The sequence below is a fragment of the Ambystoma mexicanum genome, chromosome 5p (assembly GCF_040938575.1).
Source record: "Ambystoma mexicanum isolate Mex_15411 chromosome 5p, UKY_AmexF1_1, whole genome shotgun sequence".
NCBI lineage: Eukaryota > Metazoa > Chordata > Amphibia > Caudata > Ambystomatidae > Ambystoma > Ambystoma mexicanum.
Genome location: NC_090930.1, coordinates 177,712,080 through 177,732,626, shown reverse-complemented (window position 1 = coordinate 177,732,626; position 20,547 = coordinate 177,712,080). Strand labels below are relative to the sequence as shown.

The following is a 20,547-nucleotide window of genomic DNA, read 5'->3' as shown; positions in this document are numbered from 1 at the left end:
TAAAACAAGTCATTTTCATTTCTGTAACAAGCGCCACGATGCCCATTGGGCTGCCTGTGCGCTAAACAAATGTGAATAAATAAATAAATAAAGTACCATAGGAGAAAAGAAGAGCTGAGTGGATGCCTTCATGATGAAGCAGAACAGGACCCAGACCCTGTATTCTTGGTCTGGAGACGAAAGAACTGGACACTGGATGGGAACCTGCAGCAGCAGTCATCGGAGGAGGTTTCCAGCAAAGATTTCTTCATGGATTCCTGTGGCTCTTGGATATGGTGCCTTTGTACAGCAGCCAGATGAAGAATGAATACCGCCGGTCGGATTTTCTTCACTCTCTCAGTCCTGCACTCTGGTGAGGGGACTTCAAGGATTCGAATCGTGTGGGGACTTCAAGGATTTGAATCATGTATCTGGAGATACAGCAGGAGTCCACGATATTTTCGGATGGATTTTGACTTCGGAAACCATGCACAGCCCTCAGGCTCGAGGTCCCAGGGCATTGGTGGTTTGCAGCCCAGCAAGGTTGCAGCACGTTGTGGGATGGCTCAGAAAGCAGGTCATCTTGACACTAGTGGATCTTACTAGCCTCTGGGAAGGAGTCGTCGCATTCAGGACCCCAGATCAATTGGCAGGAAGGGTGTCATCAGGCTCCGGTCACACAGCAGGCTCTCCAGTCGCTGGACATTGCTAGAGATGTCTTTTCTTCATCTTCCTCTCAGGATTCAGCTCCCGTGGTCGACTTGTCAGCAGCTTCCAGGATCGGAGTATTTAACAGGAACTACAGCACAACTTCTGCAAACGCTCCCTGCAGATTACAGAAAGGGGCAGTCTCGCTGTCCAATCAGGGCAGATGCCCATTGGGATTTGATTCCTTTCAGGCAAGGTGAAAGACAAATGGCTGCAGAGTTTTGGACTCCACCCTCGCTTCCTGCCTTCTCAGACACTCTGGAGCCTATGCGGGGAATACAAAGGATTCCCGCCGAAGACAAAACTTCCACCGAGGTTGTTCCCACCTAGAATGTCAGAGGAAGACCCCAGAAACAACAAGCAAATGGGAAATGGCAAAAAAAGAAAAAGAAGCCCACCATTCTAGCAGAATGGTGGCCCTTGTGAGCATTACCGAGGCCGATTTAACAGCCTGCAAGTAATGAAGACTAAAAGTCAAAGGTAAAACCACTGCCATCAGCCATTCAAGTAAACTTGCAATTGTAACAAAAATGTTGCTAGGTAAGTAAGAAAGGAGATACCTTGTATTCTCCAGATAAGGTGTGCTGGCTCACTTAAATCAATGTAAAGGGGATGTGAATCCCACTTTACTTCTTGTGACCAGTAGTTCACCCAAGAAATAAGAATTAAAAAGGAAGCCTCTGCATTTAAAATGCTGTGTGCTACCATAGTATATAACAGTCAGTCCAAAGGTATAGGAAACTATACCTCCAATCATACACTATGAACAGACATAAAAAGGTCACCCATAAAATGAGAAAGACTAGATGCGAGAGGGAAAAAGATTCCCACTCACCTAGGGACAAGATACAATAATTACCAAGTCCAAGCAAAACGTTCTGGGGTTGACGCAGGTCGGGAGGATTTACCATAAATATGAAAATCTTACTTCACAAACGCCATCTCCCAACTTGCAGCCCTACACTGGAATTACCTCCCTTCGGACAATACAAGCATCACTTCTATTTAGCAGTTTAAACCAGACTCGAGCGCAGTCTTCGGACCAGTGAAGAGGCTCATCGCTCCCCTCCCTCAAACTGACCGTGGTTCACCCCCCCCCAAACTATGTCCCCACTTCTAAGCTTCAGTTGAAACAAATGTAAACCTGCATATCACCAGCCATCATGGCACTTTGCCATAGTGTTTGATAGATTTATATCTTTCTCGTTGTCGAATTCCCTGGTCTATGTCCCATCACTCTACACCCTCACTAAATGCCCCCAAACTCATGATACCCGATCATCTTTTAAAGGTGCCATACCGAGGGACTGCTTCTGTCCCTTGTATTGCTTCCCTTGTACATCATTCCTGTTTTAAATTATACCCCATATTCAATATAAATATTTAACAAGTTGGACGGTGATCTGGTCCTTCAATCACCAGATCCATAGAACTGGTGGGGCCACATGATGAGTCAAGCAATCTCAGATACGTTAAGCAGAGTGCACAAATGAGTCAGAACATCAATGCATTTAGGTCATATTGTTTGGTTTTCTATATTATTGATGACAGTCGAGCATAACCATAACCGGCTGCAAGAGTTAGAGTTCACACCATGTTTTGATCACAAGTCCTGCAGGTGTGTACATACAAGAGCTTGGGGATTTGTACGATTTCATAATAATGACATTAGGTTTAAATAGTTTAAATGATTGGTAGGTCAAGTTAGACCTCCAACCAGGACAGGTGACATCTCCTAGAGAATGTTCTTACATATTGAAATGTCGTCGTGGCTGCTTGTTAACATGCCGTCGTTAACTGTGTTAACTTTATGTGTTAACTGTGGTGTTAACTGTGGCAGGCAGGCATACTTAAATAGACAGATAGCATCTACCTTCTGTATCCCAACATCACAGACAACGGATCACTTAAAGGGCAATATGGTTTCACAAGTAACAATACTCTGGTCGCAAAGACCAACCCATGTCATTGCGATTAAACATGGTTGATAAATGTAGCATGAAAACGACAGAAAGAATATCCCCGACCACGTTCTTCAAACGATTGTGGCCAGAACATTAAATAATGCATTCTGTTCCATGCCAGATAGGGTTGATAAAAAGAGAATGGCAACAGGGTCCATCTGAGCAGTGGAAACATTCTGCACAACTCTTCTTTATATCGAGAAAGGTGACATCATACATCCATTAACAAACCTGGGTACCTGATCTCATTAATGCTATTCTTTTGCTTTTTAAAACCAATTCTGAAGTAGGTTTATTAGGCAATGCCATTGTGCCAAAACACTCTTTTGGGAGCACCAAATAAGTATAAAAGTCACAATTCATTCCACCAAGAGCCCACAAAAGTTCAGATGGGAAGAATAGCTGTAATCTCTCAGGGACGAAACCAGTCTCTGACTCGATCTTAGATAGTTGCCATGGTTTTGAATGTACACTTCAGAATCTACTACCTACTGTGAAGAATCCTGAGCATTCCTCACTAAAACCCTGCCTAAAGTCTCCTCCCAGGTGGTCAGGGGAGAGCAGACGCTTCCTGATCTCAACCCTGCGGGTGGTGTCCTGCGGGAGGATCACCGTGGAGGGGACAGGGCCCAGGGTGATGATGAGATTCCGTGGGATGAAACACAGTATTTTTCCTCTGAAGGGGATATTCTTACCACTATGCCAGAAGATGTTATAGCTTATTATCATTTTTAATATCGCTCAACCTCCTGTTGAGACTAAGGTGGCAAACCTCAAACCTACCATACCAAAACAACAACTTTTTTATCCCTAAAATCAAATACCTTCCTCAATATCAAAGGTACACTATAAGGAATAGGGATAGGGTTGCCTTCTCTAGCATCCCTCTGTTAAAACTACTAAGGGAATTAAATCTACAAGTGGAAAAACCTAACTTTGATAAAGTGCACTGCATGTCCCTAAACCCCGTAGGGACTGAGACGAAGAAGAGAACTGAAGAGACATGTAGAAGTGGAGGACAGGCAATTAGGCCTAACAAGCTTTGCCAGGGTTAGGCAATTAACAGTAATGGCCTGCACCTGAAATCATTGCCCCACCTGAGAGGCATGAAAGGCTGCAACAGGAGGGGGAAGAAGGAAGAAGCTACAGCAGGAGCTGGAAGGCTGGCAGTAGTAGCAGGAGATGAGCACAAGGTTTGGCAGTTCATGAGGAAGTGTGATCACTTAAGAGTCACCGGGACATGGAGAAAGCAGATTTCACCTGCAGGTTCAGAGAGGGTCAAGTGTTCTCAAACCCTGCCTTGCTGTGGCTGCACTGAGAAAGACGTGCCGGGAGTGAAGGTCTTCCCAGGTGCGCCTAGTAGCTGTAACTGCAGAGCCGTGACAATGCTGAATCCCCAGGCCCGTAGCAAGAAGCAAGCCGAGGGACAGAGGAGGGAAGTTGGTGTGGCCGGACCAGAGACACCAATGCTGCAGAGGGGTGTGGGTCCCAAGTTTGCCTAAAGCCGTAGCGGAAGACCAAGTAGAAGGGAAGTTGAAGCAGCCCGCAACTGCAGTGTTCCTGGTGCCGGTGAGTGAAGTTTGGTGTTCAGGTTCATTCAAACCCTTGACGGTAACGGTTACCAGCTCTGAAGTGTAAGAGAAGAAGCCATTATACACTATATTTTGTTGTGAGAGCTATTTTTTACAACTGAAATGTATCACACAAACTTTTAGTAAAAGCTATAGTGCTCACGTATGAAGAAAAGCCTTTCATTTCCCATTGTCGATGTTGCCGGAGTGGTCGCGTGTCTCCAATAAAAAGGGGAATGCTTTCTGAAGTACCCAGAAAACTCTGAAGTTGACTTTCACACTTATCACAAGATTATATGGCATCAAAGGAAGGTTGCGTGCGACCAATCATGATTCCCGACCAGAAGAGAAAGTGTGTCTGAGTAATACGTGGGAATACAAACCCTTACAGACACTTAAGGTCGAAGATCTTAAAGAGTGGTTGTGTATGCCTAAACTAGTTTTTCCTTTGAAGGCTGGACCTTGTAAGGCTAAGACCAAGTATTCTTTATGTTGTTGAATTAATAAGAAGAACACGCATTACCCAATCCTAGAGGTGAACCCTTTCTATAGAGAAGGAAACCCTGTTTAACAACTTCGCCAGATAGTTGGATTGATGTAAAGGTCCAGTGTTCTCCGATACAAGCGAGACATTGGGCCTCATTACGAGTCAACCGGTCCGGAAAGATCGGTGGTGGTAAATCCGCCACCACTGTTCTTTCCGGACCGGCTGATCTCGAGTTCTGCAGGCGGGAGGTGTCACTCCAGCCAGGTCTGACTTGGTGGGTTTAACACCACCCACCTGCAGGTGGACATGGAAACACTGGCACCATTACAACATGACGCTGGTGTTTCCACTTCCCCATTCCCATGGAGTCCCCGAATGGGGACTTGCAGAATTCGGCCTCCGGAATTCCCGGGGTCGTAATGCCCCGGTAATTCCGGGAATCACGGAGGCGGAATGGTAATACGAGTCCGGCGGTAACCTGATGGTTTTTCCGGCTCGGTTACCGCCGGACTCGTAATGAGGCCCATTGTTATCTGAAGTTGGAAGTGTGGAAATCCAGCTTCAAGTTAGCTACTGGAACCAAGAAGGTGTGTGTATATAAAGCTGGGGAAGGGAGCTGGGTACGTGTAAGAAGATTGAGCAAATATCTTGTAATGCTGAGACTGCTGAAGTTTAGAGAAAATCAGTCTAGAAGCAGGTTATCCTTGTGGCAGTAAGGCAGACAGAAGAGGCTGTCCTTTTCTTGGAGCATAGGAAAGAAGAGTGACTTGCCTACCTGTGAAGGTCGAAGTGTCTTGTCTTTAAAATGCCTAACCATTCTGATATATAAAGTTACAGCAGAAATATCAGCACTGTGGTTGTGTACAATATGGTCAGTGGATGTCACATTGAAGTGTGTTGAAGTAGTGGCATACTGTGGAACCAAGGAGTCTGTTTCCATTGTAACAGCAGTAGAAGGGTGGTTGTCAAGAGGAAAGCAACAACCCAAGAAGAGGCATCCTGACAATTATGCCAAATGTACTGCAGAGTTTATGAACACTTGTAGAATTGTAGAAGGAGAGGTTGAGAATATATTCTTTGAACTGCGGCAAAATAGTCTTGAAAGGGAGACATCCAGGATTACCATTGGTGTTATTTCCTTGGCTGGAACTGGAAAGGGATCTTTTCACCTGGAAGCTGAAGAACTGTTACCAGCGGATTTTTGTTTGGTGAACATCTGTTTCATTTGGAACCCACAAGAACTGGTTCAAGACTTTATTTTCCTTTGTGAACATTTGGGGAAATTGACTTTGAATAATCCTGATGAACGGATTTACCCAGAACAAGTGAAGGTCATCCAAATTACTGCCTGTTGGATATTCACTCATTTAAGGTATTTATAATTTACTTTAAATGTTTTGTTTAGTGTGAGGGCAAGTTTGTTTCTGTTACAAGTGATTCCCTTAGCTCAGACTAGGTAGAGAATTCTCTGACAGAGTAGATTTAGCGAGGATTTATTTGCATCTTTTTTATTTTAATAAAATGTTTAATTATGAGAAAAATACAAGCAGTTGTCAGCCTAGCATTACTAACCCCTCACACTATGCAAAATTGCATATGGTTAACTAACCAACAACAGGAATATATACCAAACCGCGGGTTTGAAGTGTCATCTGAGAGCGAAGCTAGCGCTGTCTAGGATGCCACAGAGAATACCCAAAGTAAACTGAACCCCATTGTTGAGAAGTGCCCATCAACAATTTGTGGTGTGTATGCCACCCTGAGCATCCCTTTGGATCAGTGCTACAGGGTGTGGATAAGGGAGGCATGATTGACACAGGCTACTTCGTCCAGAAGAAATAAATACATGGGTTCATACGTCCGCCTCCATCATTTCCATGCAATGTCACTGTTCCTCTCTCCCCGCACCACTGAAGTTCCAGTGGGGCAAGAAAAGGTCAACTTTCCCTGCTGTGAGCGCACGCCTGTGGACTGGGACTTCCATAATCTACTGGCATAATGTCATAGTGGGAGGAGACAGCATTTTAAAACATCTGTATGCACTAATTGCTCCCAAATAATTCCCAACATTATCCCGTTACATAAGACCATGGAAGCCATAATAAAAAGGAACAAAATTAAAAGGCTGGCGAGTGTATGCCATTGTTCAAAAAGACAGGGGGAGCTCATTGTTGATCGCACATGGCGATCAGATTGTGTAGGGGATTTAATGGCAATATCTCAAATGGACACCCTCCCCCCCCAAGAGAAGACGAGCCAGAGGGTATTGTTGAATATTTGCATTGTACGATGAAAAAGGCAGGTACATTGCAGCACAATTTACCCAATCAGTCTGCAGCTAGCTAGTATTTAAGAAGTACAATTCAAAGAAATCCCAACAACGAGGGCAAGATTAGCTTGAAGAGAGTGGCAAATTCACTCGACTGTTCAGAAAGCCCATACACCAAAGTGAGGTATAGGCATAGACCACTTCCATGTTACAATGCATCGCCCCAACTAAAATAACCTAGGCGTATGCAATGAATGCAGTATAAAGGCAAAGGGAAGCCAATGGAGAATGAAGGTTAATGTATGTCAATTTGACAAAAAGAGCCCAAGTTGTTTATGGGGACAAAAGCCCTGGGGAATTACAGAAAAACATAATGAAGGCTTATGGAGCAAAGGACCTCTATACGTATATGGTGGAAAAGGACACTGCAAATCTATAGGAAAACCAGCTTGTGAATAATAAAGCCTTTTCTAGTCAGAATTTCCTAGTATAGGTTTGCCAAAAATAAAAATAGAAGACATTTTTTCCCCACTAAAGAATAAATCTGGAAACCCACAAGGTAGGCTTAACTCTCAATTTGAACTATATTCCAAACTCTGCATTATGAAACCTTTGTGCAGCTTACCTTTAAAGTACTGAAGCATCCTCTAATCTACTGCAGGGTTGAATCTAGCCAAATGTAAAGCTGCCAAGATGGGGTGAAAAACATCTAGGCTAAGGAATAGTTCTCTGATTAATTGGACAAGGCAGTTGACACAGCTCAGTGAGTAAGGTACTCTTATTAGAGACCAGTGTGCAACCTGCAGTTTGAAGTTACGATCTGTGGGAGTGACTTCACCATTCATCCCTTCCAAGGCTAATATGTAGCGTACTAGTAAAACATCTACTAATAAAATGCTCAGAAGCACAAGAAATCAGTCATGGAGTGCTGCAAAAAAACATAGGGTTTTAGGGTATAGCTTCGGACAACATGCATCATGTAAAGGGCTACTCACCTCTGTGTCGCTACCGTCGCAGCAGCATCCAGGGCAAACTGCCGCATCACGCTTTCCTCCAAGTACTTCTGCTCCCATTTGGTCATGTCAGCCTCCATCGCCAGAATCTTTTCCTCCTTTTCCCTGAGAAGTTCCATCAGTGCCGTGGCATTGTACTCCGAGACGCTGGCGGACTGAGAGGAACCTTGACGCTAGTAGAGAGGACAACTAGGTTAGTATTTCCACAGTGAAAGAATCCCAGGTGAAAGCCGAGACAGCATATGAGTTTCCTCCCAATGGGATACTCAGAAGCCCGAGACAAAGCAACAAGTCACACGGCCAGCAACAAGTCTCACGGCTACTATGGGGTATCTAACAAGGTAAAGTATAAACCCACTGGATGCGTAACAGAAGTACGTCAGGGAAATGGTGCCTGGTCTCTGCCTTCAATGCTCAGAAACCCAGCCTCATCGTTCTTCTATTGCATATGCAGGGCTATAAGACTGTATTTTCTGTGGGATCAGTAGGATGCTGCACACAAACCTCTTGCCGACAGACTTAGGGCTAATGCGCTTTACAAATCGTCAAATGTTCCTAACATTTTAACTAGATTTTTTTGGGACATATCTTTTTTTCAGTGCAGAACACGCTGGTTTACAGTCATGGAAAGTGGATAGAAGCATAAAAGGATGCACAGAGTGTGCCAAACAGTTTGCGAAAAGTCTGACTGCTCGTCTTCAAAGGACTTCCAGCACAAAGTCCCAAAATGTCCCCGTCACCACAGTGAGTGTGGGGTGGGAACCTTTATGTTCACTGAGGAAAAAGACTACTTTCTGAATCTAAAGTTAAACTCCCCCTCCACCCAATTCAAAGAATACACTTGCTGTATAGAACATTAGCGTCAAATTCTGCTTCTTCACCTCTAGTCGTCTTCCAGTGTCTTAAGAGGACAACATGCGCACTGCAAGGGACGCCAAGTAAGCGAACAGAGCAGTCTGACGTATGTGAACGCAGAGGTCTGCTCTGTTGGTGAAACAAATGGTCCACACATGTCAAAAACAAAAAAGGGATGTTAAAAACGTCCAAAGTCTACACCAAAGTCTCCCCCCCCCCCAAAATAAAATGGGGTTGACTTTATGGACAATTCTACAAATAAGCTTTTTGAATTGGGTGTGAGAGGTCATGCAAGTGCTACACAAAACTCCCTCACCAATAAATAACCTATTTTTGCCAATATACCACCGTGACAATATGAAAGAAGGTGCATGTGACCAATGGATAATGTAAGCACAGAAAAGGCTTTTCTTGATAAGTCTCAAAATAAATGATTTGCATAAAAATCCATGATGGTCTAAAAAAGTCTTATTTCTAATAGTTCAATGGCCTGAACATCTATGGGGAAACTGCTGAAAGAAAGTGCACCCGTACCTGCTGCATACGGAGGGATTCCAGCTCCCGCTCCAGCCGGGTCCGCAGCTTATGCTCAAGCTGTTCCCGCTTTTCACATGCTGCCTGCAGCTGCACCAGGGCATTCTGCATTTTCTCCACTTTCTCCACATACACATTCTTCTTCTTCAGCTGAAAGGGTACAAAGAGAAGATACATGAAGGACATTTGTCATTTTTCTGGAATCAGATTGTGAGGAGAGCGGTGAGCCAGGCACGGGAAGCAAGTTCTTATGCCAACTCTTGCAGCACAAATTATGAAAACATTTAAGCAGACTGCGCCTTGCCTACTAAGCGCACTCAAGGGAGGGAAATTAAAGAATGGGCAAGCTACTGTAGGAACTCCAAAACTGTTGATTTAACATGAAATCAAACTGTTTGAGTTGCAAACACAAATGTTTGTGTGTCCCCCTCAAACAAACACACAAACTGCGCATGAGGAGAATGTGAGATTTGAACAGAAAAAGAGCACCGAAAAAACAAACATATTTTGTATAGTGTTCACACACACACACATCTTTGGGTTTAACTATCCTGCAGTAAATAGTCTTTCCATGAATGAACTCTCCCGAAACATTGTTGGACTGCTTCTGGACCTCCAGATGCAAGACCCCCCCCCCTCCTCAAAATCCCCTCACCAGAGTGTAGGATCGAGGAAATGAGGTAAATCGTTCGGACGAGAACAGTAGCACAAAGAATCCTTTGCTGACAGGCCTTTTCTTGACTGCTGCAACATCCCTTCCAGAGTCCCTCCTTTCGTCACCACGACCAAGGAACAGGAGACCAGGTCCACCGCTTCAGCACCGTGTAAGTATCCATCTGCATCTTTACTGCTCAGGTACTGTGGATCTCGTGGCAGTACATACCTTGAGTCATTCTGTCGCTCCTTTGTTGCTGGAGTGCTGATTCCGGTGTTTGTCTATACCTTTTGCCTAGGCCTAACGCTTGTTCCGCCCATAAATAGCCTTTCCCAAGGTCTCTGAAACCTTTTTGACAAAATCCCTTTATTTACTTGTAATTTAATAATCCTCTGGAACTTTGGCTTTTCTGCATCTGTACTTATCTGCTTTACCTCCAATCGGACTTTGAAGAACTCATACCTAGTTTGGGATGAACTGCTAAAGCATAAAGGCCTCTGAAAAGTAATACAAGCTTCCTTAAGTGCTGACTTGCTATTGTAAGTGTAGCTTAACAATATTATTCCTACAACAGATCATGTTCTCAGTGGCTATAACAAGTGATTTTAATTACCTTTGAACAGTGTTCCATTAACTGTATAATTCTTAACTTGTGGTTTACTCACCTGAAGTAGTGCATTGGTTTTCTATTGTGTGTATCAGTTTAAAATAGTACTTGCTTACCTGAATATAGCTATCATTGTCTATATAAAATAAACTATTTTACTATAACTACAAGTGTGTAAGGGTTTCTTTGGGCCTGGCTGCTCTGCCATACTACCAGAACCTTGAGTAGTACAGCCTTATATTAGTTGGGGCCTGTATACCAAGGGATAATTTTATAAAGTCCTACCACAGGTAGACTGTAGCAAAGCTCCGCTAACAGGCCCTGTATCCCTTTTTATTTTGGGCTATTAAGTGTCGCTTTGAGACACCTAGAATAACCCAAACTATTGCATTCAAATACTGATTCATGTGTACATGGGAAAAGGGCTTCTGACAAGGGGCACACACGAATGACATTTCAGGAGGAGAACACAGTTCATTAGGTGTTTGGTTATGAGCCCACCCATTGACTGCCCATAGCCATGCTAATCCCACCCATTGCCGTCTCTGCATAATCCCTATGGCTATTCCCATATCTGGCCGCCCAAAACTACTCTCATTCTATAGCAGCAGTGAAGTGTCAGGAGTACGGTAAGGAGTGGGGATAGGGATGATGAATAGGACCCGGTCTCTGCCCAGGCAGTTTTGCTACTGGAGCCCTTTGTTGCTCTAAATGCAGCGAGGAAGGGAGCGCTTCCGTCTACGAGTGCCAGGGCGGCAGAGTGCGACACACAAATGTGAGGCAGAGGGGTATCTGTCTGCTCGGCTCTCCCAGTGACATAATGAACCTTGCCACATGCCCAAATTAGAAATGTTTATTTTAGGAGCTTGTATAGCACACACGCACAGGCCTATCAAACACACACCCCTACATAAACACTAACAGTTATGATGGTTTTGTTTCCCAAACTATTTGCAGAAAATTGTCCCGCAAACAAATATGTTTAGGGAAAAATAAATAAGAAGAACTGACTCAGAACCCAACGAAGGTAAAAAAGAAAATGGAAAAACTAGACTGGATCTATACTTTAGACATAGCGTCAAAGAACAAACTGACAACCCATCTGCCACCCCAGATGAGGAAATCAAATCAGACGCAGGAATTTATGAAAAAATATCCGAACAGAGCTCTAAGGAACACTTTCATAAGAGCACATTTGAATCTTCGGGAGACAAACGCCCTCAAACAAGTGCAGATTTTGTGAGAACTGAGACCAGATTGAAACAATAAGGCACCTTTTGCTGTCTCCAGTTTAACTCTCTCCTATGCGACAGTTTAAGACAATTTGTCCTGGAACCCAAACCATCAGATTGCCATACCTGAACAGCCTACTTGCCTCATCATTTATCTTTGAAGAAGATTTCTGGTGGACACGGCTGATCAGTGGAGAAAAGACTTCACGGGTAATCGCGACACGTACTAACAAACGTGGAAGGAAGAAAGGCCCTGAATCCTTAACTAAGAAAAAACAAGTGGTCTTAAACTGTCACATAGGAAAGAGTTAAACTGGAGACAAACGAACTGCTCATACTTTTACTCATCATACACTTTGATCATGCACACCTTGTAAAAATCGCTGATCCGATTCAAACAATTTTTTTAAAAAAATGTTAAGTTCAAAAGTATGATTTTCGGTTGATGGTCCAAGTTCTCCCAACAGTGTATCGAATACAAACATGAAAATCAATCTTAATGTTAACAGCATTACGAAAATGAGCAAAGACTCCCTTACTTCGAAAATGGATTAAGTGGTGCAATTTAGAAAATACCAAAGAAATACACTAGTACAGCGCTCTGTTGCTTCGAAGCTAGGTGTGAGCTTTATAAATCCCAAACAATGTCATACAAAGGCTAAAGGGACAGGGAGTTGGGTGGAAATGGGGTGGCCATACGCCTCCCCTCTACAAATGAACAGGGTTCTAAACTTTTTTTTTTTAAATAAAGGGTAGAATCAAAAGCCAGTAAGATAGAGCAGCGGGTTCAACGCTTGCTGCTGCGATCTATGTGTGATCTGCAGATCGCAGGTTTGAATCCCGACAAGGCCAACTCAGCCTTTCATCCTTCCGAGTTCGATAAATGAGCACCAACTTCGGTTGGGATGGTTTATGTATTGTGATGCTTGAGCTAAGACATGGCGCTGATGCGCAGTGCATTCTGGGGGCACTCAGAGCCATAATGGATATTTATTCCATGCCTCAGGGAAAACAGCATCTTGCTTTGCTAAAAAACATGCTTTCAACGTTATTAATTGCTGAGCCTGGTATGCAGGCCTCAGACAAGGACACGGCGCTGGGAAAGCGAGAATCCACAGGTGCCGGCTGGTACCAGATATAAAAAAAGGTTTTGTTATGTCTTGCTATACTTGCTCCAAGATCTCAGGATGAGTTATGGAATTGTTTTCCGTGTTGCTTTAGAAGAGGGAAGCTTAGCTCCTTGGGGTTACTGTCGGTTGGCCCGGCCAGCAACCGACGGTCACTCATCAATGCGCAAGCACTAATGCCAGAAGGTTCGAGAAATTGCCACCCCTTTTTGAGGAGGGCATATATGCGGAGCTCTGGAAAGGTCAGGTGGAAAAAAAACACAAAGACCTCAGTCGGAGGGGGGACGCCTTGTTCCGACCTTCCTATGGGCTGTTGTGCTCTTGGCATGGCTGTTACCAGGGTCTTCTAGCCGCTTCTGGCGAGATGAGGGATTCTAATTGACATGATTAAAGTTCAGATAATGGCAGCAGTTTACCAGTTGTTTTGTGGGCGATAATAAGACTAACCTGATGGCCAAATGCTGAGGCTATGTTTGCAAATTCCATAAAAGGCAACCAAACGACCACTGTTGGCGGAACGCCTCGCAAACTGCGATGCAAACCTGTAGGTGGGTTATGACAACATCCACTTCCGAACACACAGGACATGGCGGTCCGCCTTCTTGCTCTTGCAAGTTACTGCGCAACCTGGACTGGTGTTAACTCTTTCCTGGAAGCAGCCAGCACGGCCAAAGTAACAGAAAGGCAAAAAGAGCAGAAAGTCAGTCTGGCAAAACCGCCCAATTGCCTTCAACTGAAGTACCTCGTTTGCATAATCGAATCGTGGGCGGGCATGAAAATGTGCCCTCGTCGGATCAGCACTTTGGCAGTGAATTTTACAAAAGGGGGCAGGTGGCCACTGGAGCACAGTTTTAGGGCTAATGGGGAACCAAGATTTGCGGAACCGTTGCCATCAGCTTCAAGCATAAACAACAACTGCCACTTTCTACATGTTTTGATGGTTCTCTCTGTTAGTCCATACCGCAAAACTGCATAGTTTGGCAACAACGGCCTCCCTAACTCTCCCTAGCCCCCACCAGAGGCACGCCCACCATCCCATCCCCTCCACTGATGGACGCTCACCTGGCAGGTGCCGAGCTGAGGCGGCACCTGCTGCCGTTTACAGGGCAGCAGAGGAGGGCAGCTCTTCCCGGGAAGCCCGGCCGCGCACCGACCACCAGAGGATAAGGGCCTGCTGCCGCCAGAGACCTACAGATGCGCCCCAGAAGCTTGTCGCGGGCTGGAAGGTTTGGAGGGGAGATGTCACTCGTTGTGGGGTCAGCGTGTGCACAAGCATCACTACGAGCATTTCTTAAAAGTCAGACGCTTTCAGTAAATAAGAAAAGTAGTGCTACAGAGAATTGACTTCATTATGAAGGGAAAAGGTATGCAGTAGATGTGAACGACACCTCACAGGTGCCATATTTTTAACCCCTTAAATCCCGGGTTTCACTATGAGAATCGTCTTGTAGTGCCTGCCGTGCACATGCAAAAAGCGGCCAGTGCAGCACATTCTTTTTTACAATATGGTGCTTTTTAGAAATACGTTACCTCTAAATCGGGCCCAGAGTCATGTTTTATGATTTAGTAAGGGCCTGATTCAGTGCTCAGTGTAAAAGAAGTGTAAAACAGAAAGACACTTTTCTTATTTGCTCCATATTTTGTGCCTATATTTATTTAGATACAGAATATGGAGCAAATAAGAAAAGTATTGTCCCATCACGGAATGACACTTTTCTTATTTTACACAGAGCTCAGTGCAGAAAAATGCCTGGCCAACAATAGCTTTGCCGCAGAATGCCTGGTCAACCATTTCCCGGCCCCAGAATGCCTGGCCAACCGTTTCCCGGCCCCAGAATGCCTGGCCAACAATACCGGTCGAGCAAAATTCATGGTCGACAATAGTTCCCAGGCCGCCCAATGCCTGGTCAACAACAGTTCCTGTGCTGCAGAATGCCTGGCCAACAGTTTACCGGCCGCAGAATGCCTGGCCTACCATTTACCAGCCACAGAATGCCTGGCCAACAATAGCTGTCGTGCAAAATTCCTGGTCAACAATAGTTCCCAGGCCGCACAAGGCCTGGTCAACAACAGTTCCTGTGCTGCAGAATGCCTGGCCAACAGTTCACTGGCTGCAGAATGCCTGGCCTACCGTTTACCGGCCGCAGAATGCCTGGCCAACAATACCCGTCGAGTAAAATTCCTGGTCAACAATAGTTCCCAGGCCGCATAAGGCCTGGTCAACAACAGTTCCTGTGCCGCAGAATGCCTGGCCAACAGTTTCCCAGCTGTAGAATGCCAGGCCAACTGTTTCCCGGCCGCAGAAAGCCAGCCCAACCGTTTCCCAGCCACAGAATGCCAGCCCAACTGTTTGCCAGCCGCAGAATGCCAGCCCAACCGTTTCCCGGCCAAAGAAAGCTTGGCCAACAATACCTGTGCAGCAAAATGTCTGGTCAACAGTTTCCTGGCCGCAGAATGCCTGAACAACTGTTTCCCAGCCGCAGAATGCCAGGCCAACAATATCCCAGCCACAGAATGTCTGGCCAAAAGTTTCCCGGCTGCAGAATGCATGGTAAACAACAGTTCCTGTGCCGCAGAATACCTGGCCAACAACAGTTCCTGTGCCGCAGAATACCTGGCCAACAACAGTTCCTGTGCCGCAGAATACCTGGCCAACAACAGTTCCTGTGCCGCAGAATAGCTGGCCAACAACAGTTCTTGTGCCACAGAATACCTGGCCAACAACAGTTCCTGTGCCGCAGAATGCCTGGACAACAGTTTCCCAGCCGCAGAATGTCTGGCCAACCGTATACCGGCCACAGAATGCCTGGCCAACAACAGTTCCTGTGCCGCAGAATACCTGGCCAACAACAGTTCCTGTGCTGCAGAATGCCTGGACAACAGATTCCCAGCCGCAGAATGTCTGGCCAACCGTTTACCGGCCGCAGAATGCCTGGCCAACAATACCTGTCGAGCAAAATTCCTGGTCAACAATAGTTCCCAGGCCGCACAATGCCTGGTCAACAACAGTTCCTGTGCCGGAGAATGCCTGGCCAACAGTTTACCAGCTGCAGAATGCCAGGATAACAGTTTCCTGGCTGCAGAATGCCGACCCAACCGTTTTCCGGCTGCAGAATGCCGGGCCAACCGTTTTCCGGCCGCAGAATGCCAGCGCAACCATTTCCCAGCCCCAGAATGCCAGCCCAACCGTTTGACGGCCGCAGAAAGCCTGGACAACAATACCTGTGCAGCAAAATGTCTGGTCAACAGTTTCCCAGCCGCAGAATGCCTGGTCAACAACTGTTTCCCAGCTGCAGAATGCATGGTAAACAACAGTTCCTGTGCCGCAGAATGTCTGAACAACAGTTTCCTGGCCGCAGAATGGCTGGCCAACAGTTTCCCGGTCGCAGAAAGCCTGGCCAACAATACTTGTTCAGCAAAATGCCTGGTCAACAATGGTTTGCATGCCGCAGAATGCCTTGTTAAGTGTTTCCCGGCCGCACAATGCCTGGTCAACAACAGTTCCTGTGCCACAGAATGCCTGGCCAACAGTTTACCGGTCAAAGAATGCCGGGCCAAGCGTTCTCTGGCCACAGAATGCCAGGCCAACCATTTCCTGGAAGGTAGCAGAATGCCAGGCCAACTGTTTTCCAGCAGCAGAAAGCCTGGCCAACAATACCTGTGCAGCAAAATGTCTGTCAACATTTTCCCGCCGCAGGATGCCTGGTCAATAACCGTTTCCCAGCCACAGAATGTCTGGCCAACAGTTTCCTGGCTGCAGAATGCATAGTAAACAACAGTTCCTGTGTCCGCAGAATGCCTGGACAACAATTTCTCGGCCGCAGAATGCCTAACCAACAGTGATTTCCACTGGCCATTAGTAACAAGGCCAGAGAATGCATAGGCCTCAGTCACTGTGCCACAGAATGCCAAGCCAACAGCTGCGATGCTGGAGAATGCCAAGTCAACAGCTGCAGTGCCGCAGAATGTCTGACCAAAAGTTAGTGTCATCAGTTAAAGTGCCACAGAATGCCTGCAAATCGAATACTGTGCCACAGAATGCCAGACCAGCAGTTCCTATTCAATGAAATACCGGCCATTGGCTGATGTGCTGCAAGATGCCTGACATCAGCTGATTTGCCGCAGAATGTTGGGACGGCAAGTCTATTCCTTGTTCCTGCAAGAATTTAAGAGCTTGTAACGCAAATCTTTTGGGTTGTTGACACTCAGGAGAGGGTTGTTCTGAAGTCACAGTGCGACGGTGGGGGAAAGGGTCCATCTATAAAAAGTAACATGAGACCTTTAGAAAGTTATTAACTACTAAATGTAAATTGGGACGTTTAGTTTTAATGTAGCCAACTACTGCTGAAAGCTTCTCACTTCAATAGGGATTTCTTGTATAGTCAAACATTTACAAGTGTGCACAATCAGGCATTTTGCTTCCGTAAACTGGGATTATTTTATCACCCTACACCTCAAAGGTGAGAAAGATATGAAGTAGTGCACCGTAACAACGTTAGCGTGAAGAACCCAAGTTTGGAAAAACCCAGGCACGAAGTATTTGGCCCACCAACTAAAGATCACGCCACTTCTCCAAACTCCAGATTATCAAACAAACATGGCGATCCGAACTTCCAGCCAGGCACGGTTGCCAACCTAGTGCTCATCCAAACGCTTAAGACTCACAAGCGGCCACCAGGGAAACTAGCACCTGATTGTTGGGCCTACGGCCTCCACAGAGGCTCTAATGGAGGGACAGCAGGCATCCCAAGTGTCCAAGCTCAAACAACCCGCAATCGCAGGTACTCCGAGCCAGTATGGTATTCACTGCAACACTCACAGCATGTGTTTAACCTTGTTCTGGAGTGGGCAAACCTCCATTCAACAAATTCGCTTTTATTACTAGCTTTGATATTTCTTTCTTTTGCATAAATACATACACAGCTTCATTGTGCACATATATTACTCTAAAGCCAGTGAGGCCAGGTACCATATCTACTCCAACAATTCGGTGGGTCACCCACAACAGCAGGTGGGCACAACATATCGTGCAAAACTTTGAAAACTTGTGTAACAGTTCGGTCAATGTTGCAATGTCAAGGATATTGGGCCTCATTACGAGTAGGCCGCGGCAGGAAAGAATGGTGGTAATGCAGTGGTAGAATTTGAGGATAAGCGGACTTGTAGATTTTCACCGACAAACACCGAGTGGCTTTGCTGCTGTGGGTCCATCATGCAGGTTTGAAAGCGTTTATTATCCGGAAGAGTTGTGGACTTATTAAAAAAGCGCTCTGACCTGTGAATGCAAACAAGATCACAAGGTTTTATTTTTGGAAGAGGTACAAATTAACAAAGAGGCACAATACGTGTGATTTATGGCCGGGTTGGACTAAGACAGCCCCTCGTGTTTAGAATTGCTGGAATCCTTTTAGAAGCAGGGGTGGCCTTCACTTTGGACCAGTTCAGGAGCCCTGGTCAATACCATTTCAGTACTTTGCGGCAGTACATTTGGATTTGAGCACTTAAGGGAAGGGGGTTCACCATCTTCGGCCGCTCTCCTTGCTCCGCCACTGCTTGGAACATTAGCAAACACTGCAATTCATCTGCCACTCTGTTTTAAATTTAACAGTACTAATCGTTTTTTTTTTTTTTACAGGGTGTTTGCACCAAAACATTGGGGCTTGGACAATATTTAAAAAGAAAAAGTATACTATGCATATTTTGAAATTAAAGCTGGGCGCTTATCAAATCAAGGCTGATTGTTATGCAAGATGCTCCACAGAGATGGCCTTTTAGGCATAGAAACCCAGGAACGAAACAGGAAAAGAAATGAAGACCACGCTGCTGGGAAAGGTCTTCATGTAAATCGCACAGGCTTAAGCAGGGCTGCATCATGGCACTCTGCAATGAGCACGGAATAGCATATTTCTCAGGATGCATGATCAGCGGTGGTAGGCGGTTATCTGTTGTGTCAGGTTTAAGCCCTTATGGACTAAAGCCTACAGACAGGATTGTGTGTAAACAGACAGCATGGGAGTGAAATGGCCAACTAGAAGAAACCACACTTGTTTTATGGGAGCATTTACTCCCTGAAAAGCTTGAGGCTACTAAATAAGGATCACATTGAGAGTTTCAAAAGCTCGATCCAATGACCCAAAGGTTCTATGCAAGATAACTTATTCCCCTGCCCCCATCACAAACTGGTTTACAATTGGCACACACAGGGGCGTTCTCCAGGAACTTGGGTTCAAATCCCTTACTTGCATTCGGAATGGCAATGCGTTTTCCTCCTATAAATTGATCCTTTCCCGCTTCTTTAAGTCCCTCTTTATGAGACCAAAACATGCCTGGGGATGCTTGTGGTCTCGTGCAGAAGGGATGTGACCTAGCAGTTTGGGCTGGACTGTCCCATTGGAGGGGGGAGGTGGCGGGCAAGCTTAATTTGCATATGGTCTTTCCCCTTTTGTAATGGCTTAGCATGTGAAGAACAAAGGTCTGGAGGCTTGCCCAGAGTAATGTCAGAGGTTAAGATTAATTCTACACCTTCCAGCCAATACCTCTTGTTTTGCCTCCATTTATATTACATCCATAAGTCAAACCATCTAGGTTAAATTTGCATATCTCTGATTCAAGCATCCTAAGACAATATGTCCGGCTATATTCAGGCAAATTAAATGGTGAGGGAAAGGCATCGGGGTGCACATGCCCACATGGATAACTCCCGGCCCCACCAAGCCTCCTGGCCTTCAGGAAGTCCCAGAAAACTGCACGATTCAGAAAGGCTTTGTACCTGTGTTTTGACCAAATAGACCATTCTCTACACCGTCTTCCGAGGGACTATGTTAACCCAACTCAAGATCGAAACAACATCCGTTCCGTTGAGTTAACAACAGCTGGACTTAAACCATTAAGTAAAGAAATGCAACGTTTGTGACTCTATTGTGGAACACCTTTAATCTATATTAATTCAGTAAATTGCTACAAAATCTTTGACTCAAGCAGCATGTTCACATAGGTAGCTCATAAATTATGACTGCCATAGTTCCGGCATCTCATCCTGCTTCCAATAAACCACTCTAATATGAAATGTACTTCCTTAAAAGACACGCCAATACCCTCAATGTAATACTGACCCATGCGATAAGTGGAAATTCAACATGTCTTAAAATTAACCTGGAGATGGAAAACAATTATCACATCATATCAGATGTGATCGTCGCCAGAGAATACCTCTCTCTTATTGTTGTTGTGATGCCTGTAGTACGTTTGTAAGGTATCTTGCAGCATATTAAAAATAAGCGCTCTGGTTTCATTGAGTTATTAGGAAAGTGGAAACGCTTGCCAGAATTTAAAATGTGCTGCACTCATGATCTAGCAAAATAGCTCTGCACGGTAAACACCGCTCACCAGTGGTGAAAGCAGATTTTGTGCAAGACGGGGCAAAGGCCTTCACACAGTGAATGCCATCTCAACATTTTGCACACAGCTTGTGGGAGACGGAGGATCTCAAACGAGCCAGGGCGTGAGGGCGGCACCTATCACTGTTCCTAGATCTTTGTTCAGCCTG

General features: G+C 45.4%; 1 protein-coding gene across 4 annotated transcripts in view; it reads right to left on the bottom strand.

Moving 5' to 3' along the window:
* The window catches only part of AMOT (angiomotin), a 223,220-nt gene that overhangs the window by 51,588 nt on the left and 151,085 nt on the right, over positions 1–20,547 (bottom strand). For all 4 annotated transcript variants that reach the window (XM_069612592.1, XM_069612591.1, XM_069612590.1 and 1 more), the window contains 2 exons: positions 9,381–9,530; positions 7,974–8,164 (listed from right to left, as the gene is read on the bottom strand). In XM_069612592.1, coding sequence (XP_069468693.1) covers positions 7,974–8,164; positions 9,381–9,530 — 341 coding nt within the window. The remainder of the gene's footprint in view (positions 1–7,973; positions 8,165–9,380; positions 9,531–20,547) is intronic.